General features: G+C 36.1%; 2 protein-coding genes across 5 annotated transcripts; both read left to right on the top strand.

The window, feature by feature from the left end:
- The first annotated feature begins 4292 nt into the window (after positions 1–4292).
- Positions 4293–8578, top strand: LOC104822766 (truncated transcription factor CAULIFLOWER A-like). Its single transcript, XM_010554116.1, has 8 exons — positions 4293–4609; positions 6377–6455; positions 6574–6638; positions 6747–6846; positions 7427–7468; positions 7588–7629; positions 7732–7835; positions 8289–8578. Exons 1-8 carry the CDS (start codon positions 4425–4427, stop codon positions 8383–8385), a joined length of 714 nt encoding a protein of 237 aa, XP_010552418.1. The 5' UTR covers positions 4293–4424; the 3' UTR covers positions 8386–8578.
- Positions 8579–9261: 683 nt separating this feature from the next.
- On the top strand, positions 9262–15199 carry LOC104822745 (AUGMIN subunit 5-like). 4 transcript variants are annotated; one of them, XM_010554094.1, is made up of 11 exons: positions 9262–10296; positions 10821–11023; positions 11147–11363; positions 11681–11822; positions 11904–12080; positions 12336–12545; positions 12628–12813; positions 13181–13340; positions 13823–14018; positions 14162–14294; positions 14756–15199. In XM_010554094.1, the coding sequence occupies exons 1-11, from the start codon at positions 9764–9766 to the stop codon at positions 14882–14884; spliced, it is 2286 nt and encodes a 761-aa protein (XP_010552396.1). In that variant the 5' UTR covers positions 9262–9763; the 3' UTR covers positions 14885–15199. The 4 variants fall into 4 exon arrangements, with proteins under 4 accessions (XP_010552396.1, XP_010552387.1, XP_010552409.1 ...); XM_010554107.2 differs by adding an exon at positions 10385–10450 and having other exon boundaries at positions 10217–10296; positions 10821–11363; XM_010554102.1 differs by adding an exon at positions 10372–10450 and having other exon boundaries at positions 10219–10296; positions 10821–11363.
- The last annotated feature ends 1379 nt before the right edge of the window (positions 15200–16578 follow it).

Raw genomic sequence — 16578 nt, 5'->3', positions numbered from 1 at the left:
CAAACAGAGAAGAAACTGAAGGTACTTCGGACAGATAATGGGTTAGAGTTCTGTAACCAAAGATTTGATGATCACTGTGCGAAATCTGGAATCCTTAGACACAAAACATGTACCACAACAGAATGGGGTTGCTGAGCGGATGAATCGCACTATAATGGAGAAAGTACGCTGTGTCCTATCAGAATCAGGCCTACCACACCAATTCTGGGCAGAAGCAGCCTACGTTAGTGTCCATATAATCAACAGATCACCATCAACCGCTATAAACTTCAAGATTCCCAACGAAATCTGGTCTGGGAAGGACACAAGTTACAACCACCTCAGGAGATTTGGAAGCATTGCGTATATACACGAGAACCAAGGAAAGTTACTGCCAAGGGCAAAGAAGGGTTACTTTGTTGGATACCCCTCTGGAACAAAAGGCTATAAAGTCTGGTTGCCAGAAGAAGACAGAGTGATGGTAAGCAGAAATGTACGTTTTGATGAAGAAAAGGTGTACAGAGAAGTGGAGAAAACAATCAGCCACTTGGAAAAATCGACAGCTGAACCAAACAAAGAGTTTGCCCAACTGCCTCTAATACAGAAACCTTCAGAGCAATGCACGATTAATCAACAAGGTGGAGCCTCCAAACATGAAACCTTGAAAGAACAAAGGGAAGAAAGAGAAGAACCTTCTGATTCAGAAATCGAGGCTGAGTTTCCAAAAGATGGAAGTGTGCCAAAAGAGCTCCAAGACAGATTAATTGAGTATGTCCTTGCACGTGATAGGACAAGAAGAGATATAAAACCTCCAGTAAGGTTCAGGGACCCTGATGATGAAACAGTAGCTTATGCATACTCGGTTTCACAAATTTTGGAGATGGAAGAGCCACAATGCTATCAAGAAGCCAGAGATCACAAACACTGGTTGAAGTGGAAGGAAGCCATGACTGAGGAAATGGATTCCCTGAAGAAAAATCAGACCTGGATACTCACAGACAGACCAAAAGATAAAAGGGTGATAGGATGTAAGTGGGTTTATAAGCTAAAGGCTGGGATTCCAGGAGTAGAAAAGCCAAGATACAAAGCCAGACTCGTCGCAAAAGGATTCTCACAGATTGAAGGAGTGGATTACACCGAGATATTCTCACCTGTCGTCAAGCACGTATCCATAAGGGTACTACTATCAATCGTGACACATCAAGACCTGGAACTAGATCAAATGGATGTGAAAACAGCATTTCTCCATGGTACACTAGAGGAGGAGATACTGATGGAGCAACCAGAAGGCCATAAAGAAAAAGGAAAAGAAAACCAAGTCTGTCTATTAAAGAGATCACTCTATGGTTTAAAACAATCCCCTCGAAGATGGAATATCAGATTTGATGAGTTCATACAGAAGCAAGGTTTTCTGAAAAGCAGGTATGATCCGTGCGTATATTACAGAACAGATTCAGTAGGAAAATGGACATACTTGATGATATATGTAGATGATATGCTATTAGCTGCTAAGGATAAGTCCACCATACAAGAACTGAAACAGATTCTGGGATCTGAGTTCGAGATGAAAGATCTTGGGCATGCTAAGAAAATGCTGGGAATGACAGTACAGAGAAATAGGCTGACAGGAACCTTGGTATTGTCTCAAGCTGAGTATGTTCAAAAGGTCATTTCAGTGTTTAATATGAGCGAAGCAAAGGCAGTACAGACACCCCTGGGCTCACATTTTAAACTGAGTACGTCGAAAAACCCGGAGGATTTTGATCAAAAGTTTGCTGACTCAATTCCATACGCAAATGCAGTTGGAAGCATAATGTATGCAATGATCGGAACACGTCCCGATCTGGCATTTCCAGTGGGAGTGATAAGCAGATTCATGTCAAAACCAGAGAAGGAGCATTGGGAATCTGTGAAATGGGTTTTGAGATACTTAAAAGGAACACAGAGTTATGGATTAAAATACAAGAAAGCAGACTCGATGAGTGTGAAGGGCTTCTGCGATTCAGATTTTGCGGCAGACTTAGATAAGAGAAGATCTGTTACTGGATACGTGTTCATGGTTGGAGGAAACGTTGTGTCATGGAAATCTGGATTACAGAATGTCGTGGCGTTGTCAACAACAGAGGCTGAGTATATGGCTCTAACTGAGGCAGTGAAGGAAGGACTCTGGCTCAGGGGCCTCGTAACAGAACTGGGTATCGCAGGAGAAGTTGTGAAGATTATGTCAGATTCTCAAAGTGCGATTGATCTGTCAAAGAACTCAGTACATCATGAAAGAACCAAGCATATTGATGTTAGGCTCCATTTTATCCGAGATATCATTGCAAAAGGAAACGTATTGGTACAGAAGGTGCATACAGACGACAATCCAGCGGATATGTTTACAAAAACCATTCCGGTGAGCAAACTCAGTAAACTACTGAAGTTGCTCAGTGTAACAGATACGTAGTATCTATAAAGGGGGAGAGCAAGGAGCAGAGCCTCGGTGATTTGAAGATGGCTCGATTACAGGCAAGGTGGAGTTTTGTCACGTGAGATATGCCTGGGTAATCTCGATTGAAAGACTCCGGATGAGTTAGAGTGTGTGAACAGTATAAGCGGGAAAAGATTTGACACGTCATCATCGTCTCTCGCTGCTGCATATAACAGAATCTCTGGTTCATTCTTCCAGTTTTAGTTCTTGTAACGAATTCCTCTTGAATCAATAAAAACTCTCCCCCATCGAGACGTAGGATTGATCACACCGATCAAATCCGAACTCGTTAAACGCGTGTGTACTTTCTTTTCGTGCTCTGTTCTTCGTTGTTCTTGATTACGCAATCTGGTTCGAGAGAGAGATAGTGAGAGACGAGTTGCAGATCATATCACAAGATTGCAAGTTCGAGCGTACCTGTAGTACAATATATATATATATATATTAAAAAATATTAGACACTAATCAGACATTGTACCTAGTCTATACTTGACGATTAAGCGATTCTAAGTGGTATATCAACAAATAAATTGTATACACTTATATATTTTAATGTAATAATAAAAAATAATGAAATATGAATTAAATTTCAAATTTATTAAAAGAATGGAACTATAAATTACTCAAAAAATCAATAGAAATAACCCAAAAATTTAATGATCACTAGAAAAATAGTATCCTGTAACTATCTAATTAATTATACTTCTCCATATTACTCTATAAGACCAAAAAGATTACACTATAATTTTAACAAGAATTATAAGATAAATAAGATAGATCTAAAATAACAAAAAACCTTTTTTTTCAAATTAAGATACCAAAATGGCATCGTTATACGATTAATAGTGTTATTAATTCCAAAATGATAATGAAACTAAGATTAATAAAGAAAATATTGATGGAATGGCCCAGCGTCGCCATCTAAATCGTTTTCAAGAACATAAATATACATACGTATACACACTCTTAGGGTTTGTATTTATTTACCTGGTTGTTCATGAACTATATTTGGAAGTACAAAAGATCTCTATGAATAATTTGAAAAGCCTATATTGCCTTTGTTTTTATTTGCAACTTAATATTAGGTTTTACCAAAAAAAAACTTAATATTAGGTTTTGTAATTTCTTCGTTTTGATCCCTTCTTTTGGTTTGAATCTTTGAACTCGTATTTAATCATGTCCTTTTTTTTAATTACAAGTTTCTTGCATATGGTGTATGAATTAATTACTCCATTAATCCATTTGATCTCAACTAACTAAAAAAATTATTTGTCGTAATAACGATTGAATTATAAAAAAAAATATACTTTTAATATTATTTTACATTTTGTATAAATTAACAAGGCGGTATCATCATCATTATCTAGAATTGTGCATCTTTTTTCTCGCTTGAGTTTTTATGTTAAGATACATATATAGTAGTCATTATTAATGTGATAGTTAACATATATGGGCTGGCCAACAAATTTATTAATATTTTAATATATCTTGTTATCTAATTCTTATATTTTATGCCATGTGGCCAGTAGAACCAATGACACCGCGGCATTTGTAAATGATACACATAATACGATAATTACTGAATATTGAATTTAAACCCACCAATCTGCGTACAACAAAGACCGATTAGATGTAATTAATTATTTTGTTGAATAATAACTATAGTCGCCAAGACTATTTCGGACACATAGACAGAAATATCTGTTTCTCTGCTTCCACTTTCCCTAATTGTATCATTTGATACTTTCTCTTTTTATTTTTCCTCCATAGAAATGCAAGTGTGTGTGTATATATATATATATATCAAAATATATCTTCCCGTAAACCTTCATACCTCATTTCTCATCTTATTCTAGCTCCGGTCTTCTCCTTCATCCTTTTCTAGATACCCTTCAAGAGAGAGAAATTAGGGTTTCTCCTTTCTCAAGGGTGTATCGTGTTTTTTCTGTTTGGTTGCCGAGAAAATCTAAGAATGGGAAGGGGGAGGGTTCAGCTTAGGCGGATCGAGAACAAGATAAGGAGGCAAGTAACCTTCTCCAAGCGGAGAACCGGTTTAGTAAAGAAAGCTCAAGAGATCTCGGTGTTATGTGATGCGGAAGTAGCTTTGATTATTTTCTCGCCCAAAGGCAAGCTCTTTGAGTATTCCGCCGGTTCAAGGTCTCGATTTCTGCCTCTGATTTCTCTTTCCGCACGCGTTAATTTCGCATCTTATTACATCATTTGATTAGTCGTTTGGGGGTTCATACATATAATATTTCATGTTTAATAGATTTGGGAACTCGATTTTTTTTTTCAACTCATCGACCTTGATGCTGATTTGGTTGAGGGTTTGCTCAAATAGTTGAACAATTTCTGAATAATGTACATATAGACATATATAGTTGTGTAATACATGTGTATATGTGTGTGTGTGTTGGAAATGAGGGATTAAGCATGAATTATGCTATCAAGATTTGTGAGGCAAAAAGATCTCATTAGATTATAGCTATACATATCATATCAATATATGTTATTAGAAAATAGTTAGTTTAGATGATGATGATGATGACGATGATGATGATGATGATGATGATGATGATGATGATGATGATGACCCAATATATAATGGAAGCTGAAGCTAAGTTTACATACATATAGATACGACTACATGGAATCATAGAGATAATGTATATACATAGATGATCTCTTTCAAGAAATGTCAGTTTGAGAGCAAGAGATATACACAGAAACATTAGAGGACGGGGTATGAAAACATTGGATTATATGATTGTGGTCAATATTTGAGTCGTCAAGATCCACAGTTAGAGAAAATGAAAAAACAGTAGTCTTACAATATTTTAGATATCAATTTTATAATGCATATGCAATCTTTTGATTTGAAACTTTTTTATATCAATTTGCTCTACTTTGTAAATTCATGAAATTTTTTTTAAAATTATATACATATATTCTATAAATATAACATAATACAGATTCTTTCAACACCTGTTAAAATAGAACTCAATTATCTATCTTTTTTTTTTGTTAAATTCAATTATCTATCATTTACACAATTTAGTTTTATATTCCACCATTCTACTTCTATTTCTACAGCAGAAAAGACATGACCTGCTATATATATTATATAGTACGAGTTGAGCTATATATATATATATACCAATCATATGCTTATACACTACTTGTAGAAGAAGGATTGAAATAGTTTTGGACCGTTAATTAAGGCATATATGACAAAATCTGGTTGGATTGGAGGCATGTCTAGTCATAGAGCTTTGTGCCTGTGAGCTTAGTTATTCGAACCTAGGATTAACCTCGGCATGAATGCGTCATTGCAACATAAAAATCGATATATATATATATATATATATGTATATATGTGTGTATATATATGGAAACTTGTCGTGGGAAACTGAAAAAGACATAACCAAAATTAATATATGCGTTGGTTAACTACTAGATTCTCATAGCCTATGGAGAGAGGTTTACGGTATTTTCACTGTGAAATTGCTGCAAAAGAGTTTTCTTGACTAACATATATAATATTAGATTTGATTTTATTTTTTATATTTCAAATATTTAGAATCTTTTGCAGTGAATAATGAGGATTCCAATGCATTTCTCTATGATATCTTTGGTTTATACAATGCATATAGATCACTAAACCACACAGTATACACCTTTGAAGAAAGTTGTATGGTATGGCACAACACAAAACATTCGGTTTCTCCTGTTTCTATACGAAAACATCTTTTTTTTTTTCTCGCGGTCTCGGATGTACGAAATGTTCACGAAATGTTCGGCGCCGTAAGTTTCTCTACAAAACGACTATATATATATATATAGTATGGTAGTGTAAGTTTCTCTGCATTGTTCAAATTCGTCATGGGGTCATTCTTATATTCGAGTTTCACATAATGATGATAGCATGGAGAAGATACTCGATCGATACGAGAGATGCTCATACTCGAGCCAAGAACTTCCTCCACCGAGTTCAGATCCACAGGTACTTGCAATAGAATCAGACCGAGAGATTAACTCGCTAATCAAACGCGGTGGGTGTGGTTTGTGTTTGTAATTAGTGATCTACTAATCATTATTTGATCTTTTTGTTGTCGTTTTAGGGCAATTGTTCAACGGAATGCTCAAAGCTCTTGAGGATGATTGATGTTTTGCAGAGGAGCTTAAGGTTGTAAGCTAACTTAATCTACATGCATAACCATCATCATGCTACATTATATTAACATTTATAAAATTTTTGGACGTTAATTAGTCACTTGTATATATAAATATATAGGCACTTGAAAGGGGAAGAGTTGGATGCGTTAAGTCTAAGAGAGCTTCAGAGTTTGGAGATGCAACTTGACACTGCCCTCAAGAAAACTCGCACAAGAAAGGTTTCTTTTTGTTTTTTTCTTAATTATTTAGTTTCACAAATTTTATTTAAACTACCACATAAATTAGGTTTAACATATATATACTTAATTAATTTAATCAATATATATAGTTATGATGGTTATATATAAAAAAAATATGTCAAAATTCAAAGACATAATTCTTCTAGTTTTAAGAAATGGATAGATGCATGTACGTGCTTGGTTGTGTATATATGTGTTAGTTTACACTTACCCTTGTGTAGGTTTAATTCACACACTGATTCAAAGAATATTACCATAAAATATGAATGAATATATATATATATTTCATCTACGAGTATAAAAAGATATGGTGGTTTATAATTCGTCCACACCAATCTAACTTGTTTCATGTCATGGTGGTAACTACATATATACACTTATGTCTGTGCATTGCAATACTCCTCCCGATATCTTTTTTTTTTTGTTTAATGTGATTATATTATCTTAACAAAAATTAATACCGGTGTTACAACAGTCCCTGACTGATGCAAATATACATGCGTGTATGTATATATATATACACGCCTATATCATGCCGGTTTCTTGTTTGGAAGTGCAGAATCAGCTCATGCTGGAATCCATAGCGCAACTCCAGAAGAAGGTAAGATGCGCTCATGATCATGTGCATGCACTCTACACATGAATCAGCTCATAGTCTACGTATTTATACGGTACATTGGCAAGTGTATAATGGTACTTTTGATTGTATTGTACGTATAGGAAAAGGAACTAAAGGAACTGCGGAATCAACTAAGGAAGAAGGTAAACCGATAAATTTCACAACCACGGCTCTTACGACATTATTGGATAACCTATGTTATTGTATACGATGATATATATCGAACGTCTTGCAATACAAAACAGCTTGACGAGAGTAAGGAGGTGAGGGAGATCGATCGAACTCGAGACTTAGAGCGGCAAAACTCATCATCCTTTGCGTCCCCTCGGCCGCCTCCATCTCTTCTTGGGTACTATTATATGTTCCTCTTGTCTCACCTATATCATTTTGGTTTTGAATATTGTCTCACTCTTTTGTTTATATTGATTAGATGGACTATACATATTGATTCTTGATGAATATATATATATATATATATATATATACAAGGTATTGATATTTCATGTGTAAGTGAGATCCTATATATGAAGGTATTTGATCAATTAGCAAAATGAAAAACCCTTGGTTTATTGATCACCTAGTGTCGTTATAGCTGAAATTTAACGTGGGTCATGACTTTATATTATGAAACATTTGATACAGCCGGTGATGCAATTTGTTCTGACACGAGCATATATTCTTATACATGGAAATGTTATTTACTTTTTTTATTTTTATTTTTTTGGTATACCAAGAAGCGTCTTTGATTCTCATTGTGATTTCGTATGTATGTGTGTACGTATCTATGTTGAATTATATGTAGAGGCAGGGAAGCCGGAGAAGCTGACGGCGGGACCCTAATCCGGCCACCGACAAATACAACTTTGCCTCACTGGATGCCCCGATGCTCCGAAGAATAGAGAATACGTCATCAAAATATAATTTTCTTTTGTTATCGCATACCATCTCGGTTTATCTCGGATATATGATAGATGTATTGTTGATGGATATTTGGTTTTTGACTAAACCGAACCAAAAACCGAATAATAGATCCGGTTTTGGTATTTATGGCATGTGGTGTGTGTTAAAACGTTGTCAAGGTAGGTTTTCTACCCTCCCTCGTTTGTCTTCTCCCTCTATAATAATATAGTTTTGGTCGAAATTTAAAGTTTAACAGGAAAAAGAATGTAATATTTCCTTTACCGTCCCTATGCATTTACGTATTTGTACAATTCACCCATATGTTTCTGATTTTTATTTTGGACCCTAATAATAAGGGGTCGCGACCCGGTTCTCCGACAAATACAACTTTGCCTCACTGGATGCCCCGATGCTCCGAAGAATAGAGAATACGTCATCAAAATATAATTTTCTTTTGTTATCGCATACCATCTCGGTTTATCTCGGATATATGATAGATGTATTGTTGATGGATATTTGGTTTTTGACTAAACCGAACCAAAAACCGAATAATAGATCCGGTTTTGGTATTTATGGCATGTGGTGTGTGTTAAAACGTTGTCAAGGTAGGTTTTCTACCCTCCCTCGTTTGTCTTCTCCCTCTATAATAATATAGTTTTGGTCGAAATTTAAAGTTTAACAGGAAAAAGAATGTAATATTTCCTTTACCGTCCCTATGCATTTACGTATTTGTACAATTCACCCATATGTTTCTGATTTTTATTTTGGACCCTAATAATAAGGGGTCGCGACCCGGTTCTACTACCCGACCCGAAAAGTTTTTTTTTTAATAAAAACTTTTTTGAATTCTCACGTGACTTTGCTGAGACTTCTACGCAATTTTCTCAGTTGCTCTTCCCTTCGATCGCAAAGCAAAGAAAGGAGCGGGACCCCTCCCCCTCTCTCTCATTGTTATCTTCTTCCTGTCTCCGGCGCCGGAGGTTTCGATTTTCTTGGTTATCAGATCTGTTTGTTTACTTGTTTCTCTGAGGATTCTGTCGTTTTCAGTGCTTGCTCCGTCGTGCGAGATTTAGAGGGTTAATGCGTGTATATATTCCTATCTTTTTTTTCCCCCAGAATTGGAGATAGATAAAAATTTTGGCGATAGTTCGAAAATCCTAGGTTTTTTCCGAGTAATGCGGATACATGTCGGGCTATGTTGTTCATTTTGTGTAACCTAGGTATTTAGAAGTTCCTCTCTGCTCTTGTTGTTTCGGATTGAACTTAATTAGTTGCAAATTCGAGGGCATCTGCTTCTGTGGAAGATCGAATGTGGGATATAAGTGAAGGGATCCTGGGGATGTGAAGAAGGGTTGGTGAATTATCTAGTTCTAGAGAATGCAGAGCGCATCGACCTCGGCTCCGGCTCCGACACCGGAGGCGATACAAGTATGGCTGCAGAAGGAAATGGGTTATCGACCTTTAGGCCCTTACAGTGCATCAAGCAAATCCCACGTGCCTTCTGTAGATGCGATAAGAAAGATTTGCAGAGGGAACATGATACCCATCTGGAATTTCTTGATAAATCGAGTGAAATCGGAGAAGACTGTGGCGAACATTAGGATGAATATTACAGTTCATGGTGGCAGTGGCAACACTAGCATGGATAGTAATGTTAGTAATGTAAATACTGGGAAGGAGGAGGGTAGGAGTAAAGGAAGGCGGAAGGAGAAAGCAGTGGCTGAGGAGAGTTCGAGAGCAGCAGAGAGCAGAGAAGCTGCATTGCAGGAGAGGGAAATGGCCGCGAAGGAGGTGGAGAGATTGAGGAATATTGTGAGGAGACAAAGAAAGGATCTGAAGGCTAGAATGTGTGAAGTCTCCAGAGAAGAAGCAGAACGAAAGAGGATGCTTGATGAGAGGGCGAATTATAGGTTTGACTTGCATCTTTATTCGAATTGCTTTGTGTTTTTCTGACTATGATCTTTTACTGCTTTCTGATCATATAGTTTGCGGTGTTAGCATCAGTGTCTTGCCCTCAGCAAAATGGTTGTAAGAAGAGTTTTCTGCATGTATCAAGCTGATCTGGTTAGAATATTCCTAATTTTCACTTGAGCGGATTCTGCCAATTATTTATACTTTGTTGGATTTTTACATTTACCCAAAGTATTCATGTCTGATTATGCGCTCATTGTATTGTGAATCGGTAGCTCTAGGGTGGAACATATGATATCTCAAGTTTTATTGAGGTATTTGTTCCTTTGACTTGATGAATGCTTTCACATTTCCAACAATCACATTCATAAGTTTCTATCTAAACTTGGTTGATGTTAATGTTCATCTGTCTCCAAGATTTAAAAAAAAAACATTATTTGGATAGCAATAAGAAAAAATGCGTTGAAACTGTTATCTTCAGTAGATTTTTGGAATTACAGTAAGAGTTTCTTTTGCTTTACAGGCATAAACAAGTAATGTTGGAAGCCTATGATCAACAATGTGATGAAGCAGCAAGAATATTCGCTGAGTATCACAAAAGGCTACAAGTCTATGTTAACCAAGCAAGGGATGCTCAACGGTCATGTGTTGATTCTTCTACCGATGTATCAAGCAGCCTCAGTACTAACAGTGTGAGGGAAGCTGTTTATTCCACTGTCAAAGGAAGTAAGTCTGCAGATGACGTCATTCTCATTGAAACAGCCCAAGAACGAAATATCAGGAAAGCTTGTGAATCTCTTGCATCATACATGATTGAAAGAATACGTAACTCCTTTCCTGCTTATGAAGGAAATGGAATTCATTCGCATCCTGAGATGGAAGCTACAAAGTTGGGGTTTGAATATAATGGAGAAATTTTTGATGAAATGAGAACTGTTATTGCGAATTGCCTGCGGAGTCCTCCTGTACTGCTTCAGGCTATTGCTGTGTATACCTTACGCCTTAAGACATTGATATCCAGAGAAATAGAGAAGATTGATGCTCGAGCTGATGCTGAAATATTAAGGTGTCTCTCTCATTTCCTTCTTGCACCTCTCTGTTTGTGCACTTCCGCTTCTGCTGGTGCCATTCACTTGAATGCACCTTGCATGCTGTTCTCACTCTTTTCTGGACTATGTTTTAGCTTTTAATGTGCCTGATCTGGTATATATGAGTTGGCCTTCACTTGAGTGGTCTGGTCTATTTGGATGTCTGTCTTCTCAATTTCTGTCTCTTCTTTTTTTTTGTTCTCTGAATGCAATGTCTCACCTTTCTTTTTCTTGTTCTTTGTCGAGGGTATTGATCTTGCAGACCGAATTTATTTGATGTCAACTGATTATACAGGTATAAATATGAGAATAACCGGGTAACAGACATCTCTTCTTCTGATGTGAGTTCTCCGTTAAGTTATCAATTCAATGGTTATGGGAAGATAGGCACAGATACCCATTCCAAAGGATCTAATAACCAGCTCCTTGAAAGACAGGTAGATTTCCTTATCTGGTTAATGCTGGTTTAGGTGCTTTTGCATTCCACTTATATGATATTGTATGCTGGCTTTTTCCAGAAAGCACATGTTCAACAATTTTTGGCTACTGAAGATGCAGTAAACAAAGCCGCTGAAGCAAGGGACACAAGTCAGAAACTTCTAAAGCGCTTGTACGGGAGTGCTGCTGACACTGCTTCTTCACATTCACTTTCTGGAGGCACATCCCAGAATGTAGGCAATCTTAGGCAGTTTGAGGTAATTGCCCGATCTTCTTCAGCTTCCTTGATTCTGTCCTTTTACTTTAACATTCATTGTCATCCAACTATCTGTAATACTTTTTTCTCAGCTTCATTCCTCTGAGAGATGACATTATTAAAACGGGTGTATTCTTTACGCTTAACATGATAACTATATTTCCTTAAGTTGTCGATAACGATACTGATGTTCAGTTATCACTAGTGTCCAATTTTGTTTTATTACACATGCTGATATATATGCTTGATTTTGTAGTTGGAAGTTTGGGCCAAGGAGCGAGAAGCTGCTGGATTGAAAGCTAGCTTAAACACATTGATGTCTGAAATACAACGGCTAAATAAATTATGTGCTGAAAGGAAAGAAGCTGAAGACTCTTTGAAAAAGAAGTGGAAGAAAATTGAAGAGTTTGATGCACGCAGATCCGAACTTGAGACCATATACACTACTCTTCTAAAGGCAAACATGGTAATCATGAAACTTGTTTTGTGCTTGCATTAAATGAAATAATTACAATTAAGACTACTCTGTATCTTCATTTCTCTTTTAGGATGCTGCTGCATTCTGGAATCAGCAACCACTAGCTTCAAGGGAATATGCATCAGCCACAATAATACCAGCTTGTGAGGTTGTTGCAGACATTTCAAACAGTGCTAAATATTTCATTGAGAAAGAAGTTTCTGCTTTTTTCCGAAGTCCTGATAACACCCTCTATATGCTTCCAGCAACCGGGCAGGTTTGTAAGCTCATAATGGTATTAGCTGTATTTTTCCCTCTCCATATCGTTTTGCATCTATATGCTTTGCAGTTAGTTGGTTAAGATATATTTGCGCAAGGTTTGTTGGAAAATACTGAAACAAAATATGTTGCATACAGGAAACTTTAAATTATTTATGTGGGCTATTTGGGCTTACAAGTTACAAATCAAACAATCTTGGACTGTAGCATTTGTAGTTTCAGTCTTCAAGAAGCATATTTGTTGGTTTCATTGGTGTAATGGAATTCTTGATCACAAGAGTCCAAAACTTTGTATTTTTTTCCCTCCAAAATTATGTGCAGATGCCTCAGTTTTATTCAATTATTTTGAACTTTCTTTTTATCAGGCACTTCTGGAGTCTATGGGTGCTAATGGATCGAATGGGCCTGAAGCTCTTGCCTCTGCGGAGAAAAATGCTGCTATGTTGACAGCAAGAGCTGGTGCAAGAGATCCATCAGCAATTCCATCTATATGTCGCATCTCTGCTGCCCTTCAATATCCCGCGGGTGAGCTTACCTTTTTTTTTATTGGGCGATGAATTATGAACCCTTGTGAGAGACTGGTGAGATGAACAATAGATATTGTTGATTACCAAAGCGCATGACGCTCCTCGGATTTCTATTATGAATTACAATCTCTTGTATTTTGCTGTGGAGGTGTTGCTAAAACAATGCAACACCAAAACAGACCAAACTAAGAAGTCAAGATTTTTGTTTTTGCATCCGAGGTTCAGCTGCATAGTTTGGGACAAGGTGAGAAACCCAAATAGTTTATGGGCTGTATAACGCTATTCCCAATCATCATCTGCGTTCTGGACCAGCTGCGGATCTCTGCAGGATCTAATAGAACTGTGTGAATGAGTGCAAGGAAAATGAACCTCTGTTTAATAAATTTTCTGGAACTCACAATAGTTAGAAGTGATGAACGCAATTGACACGGTTTCTTTATAGGATTTGTTATATTCGATATTTTCTTGCTGCTTAAACAGGATTGGAGGGTTCAGATTCAAGTTTGGGATCAGTTTTAGAGTCTCTTGAGTTCTGTCTGAAGCTCCGTGGTTCAGAGGCATGTATTTTGGAAGATTTGGCAAAGGCAATCAACTTGGTCCATATACGACAGGATCTTGTTGAAAGTGGCCATGCTTTATTAGACCATGCGTATCGTGCTCAGCAAGGATATGAAAGGTTAAGCCTGACCAACTGTATTCTTTTATACGGGTGGTGCACCCTATTATCTTCTTTAGATCTGCCATTTCTTTCCGGTTTTAAGTTAACTATGACTGCATTGATTTTCTTCTGATGCATTATTTTTTTTAAACTAATTTCAGGACAACCAAGTATTGCCTAGATCTGGCTGCTGAACAAGACAAAACAATAACGGAGAAATGGTTGCCAGAACTCAAGTCTGCAGTCTTAAATGCTCAAGCATCCTTGGAACACTGCAAATACGTGAGGGGTCTGGTATGGATGTCATTTTAACCCTGCTCGAGTCATCCCTGCTGTATGATATGGATGATGGATTTAGACATAGTCACATGGAACTGATTGCTTGCTATAACACACGATTCTCATGCCATTTTTCCTAGGTTTATTGGAATTGGAGTAGTGAATATATGGGTTCTAGTATCTACTTGGTGTTATATATACTCGTAATGGTCTGTTTAACAACTTGTGCTTCGGTCTGATGTTCTTAGAATATACTTATCGTTGATTTAGAGGCATAAGAGCTTTTTCTACATTAGTTGCTCCTCAAGCTTATACTTCTGTATCAGAAACTGGGTCAGGTTTCGATCTGCCAATAGCAGGGACAAGAACAGACAATCTCGTAATTTAGTTATAGTAGTAAAATTTCAGTTGCTTTGTTATCTTCGCGCTCTCCTGTCATTTCCTGATGAAGCTTGTTTTAACATATCCTGATGCAGCTGGATGAATGGTGGGAACAGCCAGCGGCAACTGTTGTTAACTGGGTGGCAGTAGATGGGCAAAACGTCACGACTTGGCATAATCATGTGAAACAGCTTCTAGCCTTTTACGATAAGGAATCATTATAGAGTTTTATACCGATTCAACGACATGGCAAATAACCTCTCAGCCTGTAATTCGCCACAGAAATCTTTCCAAGGCAGAGATGTGTAAGTAGAGAGCTATTTGTGACGAATCTTCGTAGGGTTTTTTTCCGGGCTAGAGAGTCTTCTAGAACGAAGATTTTCACCCGAGCTTTCATCTTGGATTCAGGAAGCTTGAGGTATGATTGTATAGACGGAAACAACAGTCTTCTCTCTTCAGAAAACCGACTTCGTGTGTGATTATATAGGTCTTTGATTTCCTCTTCGGCTTTTCGGAAAATGCCGATGCTGGGCATTTCGGAATTCGGGTTTGCGGTTAGTGTTTGTTTGTCCGTTTAACCATTGCATGTTCACAATGTACGACTCATAATAGAAGTAGATTCTGAAGATGAGATAATATGGGGAAATGGCGTCTATGATTCAAGTGAAAGTCTTGGAAACCATTTGGACATCCATCGGTTTTGGAAATTCCAAACGTAAATACTAATCGATTTCTGTTTACTACCGAAGGGTAATTTATATTTTGACTGAATCTCGCAATTATGTCATATACTTGTAAATTCAATATCACAGATTGGTCAAAATTCCCCCCTAAACCCAAAAAAAAACCTTCTCCGTGGGGACTCGAATCAATCTAAGGAAAAAAAATGACCCACAAAAAAAAATAAAAGGAGAATTTTTTAAAAAATGTTAATAAATTTATATGATCAAATATAAAGAAATCGTTTTTAGGAATCATATATTTTTAGTAAGAAACATTTTTTATTATACAATTCTAATGAATCAACAAAATGCAATTGATCTGTTATTTAATTTACTATTTTTTTTAATCTATCTTCAGAAATATAAAATCAAATACAAAATTAAAAATAAGTTATAACTGATTTAAAAGTGTAAAGTTGTTTTTTTTATGTAACTATGATAGTTTTTCATAAATAATTTATGGTGTGATATTTTTATATAAGTGTAATAGTTTTTGTATGTGAAATATAATAGTTTAGGCCTTTTAAATTTTTATAATGAGTTTGAAGTGGAGTAGAGAATGTTTTAGTGTAATTATTATAGTTTATGATTTTTTTTATAATAGTTTAAAATATATGATTTTTTAAAATGTAAATATTACAGTTTAAAGTTTTTTATTAAAAAATAACCAGCTAAATTCAAATAATATAATGAATATTCACTCCTAACTATTTCTTAATAAATTCAAATAAACAAATTAATTTATTATTTGTTTACCATCAACATCTTATTGCCGTTACACTTGCAGACGTCACATTGCGATCATTAAACGTTCTAATCTCCATTTAAAAATTAAAACCCAAAAGAACACATATTACTTTCATTACAAAAAAACAGTTTTTTAACAACGAAAATTTTTCGTTGCAAACCTACAAATTTCGTTGCAAAACAGAGTTTGCAACGAAATTGCAATGAAAAAATTTTCGTTGCTAACTCATCGTTGCAAACTAATATAGCGTTTCTATTCGTTGCAAATTGCAACGTTTTGCAACGTAATTATTTCGTTGCAAAATGCGTTGCTAATTTTGCAACGAAATTGTGTTGCTAATTTTGCAACGCAATGTCGTTGCAAAAATTAATATAAAAATAAAAAAAATAATTTAGAATTTCAAGTTTTTTAGAAGAATTAAATTAAAATTTAAAAAATAATTAATTAA

This window comes from Tarenaya hassleriana, unplaced genomic scaffold (genome assembly GCF_000463585.1).
Source record: "Tarenaya hassleriana unplaced genomic scaffold, ASM46358v1 Cleome1, whole genome shotgun sequence".
Lineage (NCBI taxonomy): Eukaryota > Viridiplantae > Streptophyta > Magnoliopsida > Brassicales > Cleomaceae > Tarenaya > Tarenaya hassleriana.
Note: the sequence above shows the minus strand (reverse complement) of the source record. Positions and strands in the feature narration are given on the sequence as shown.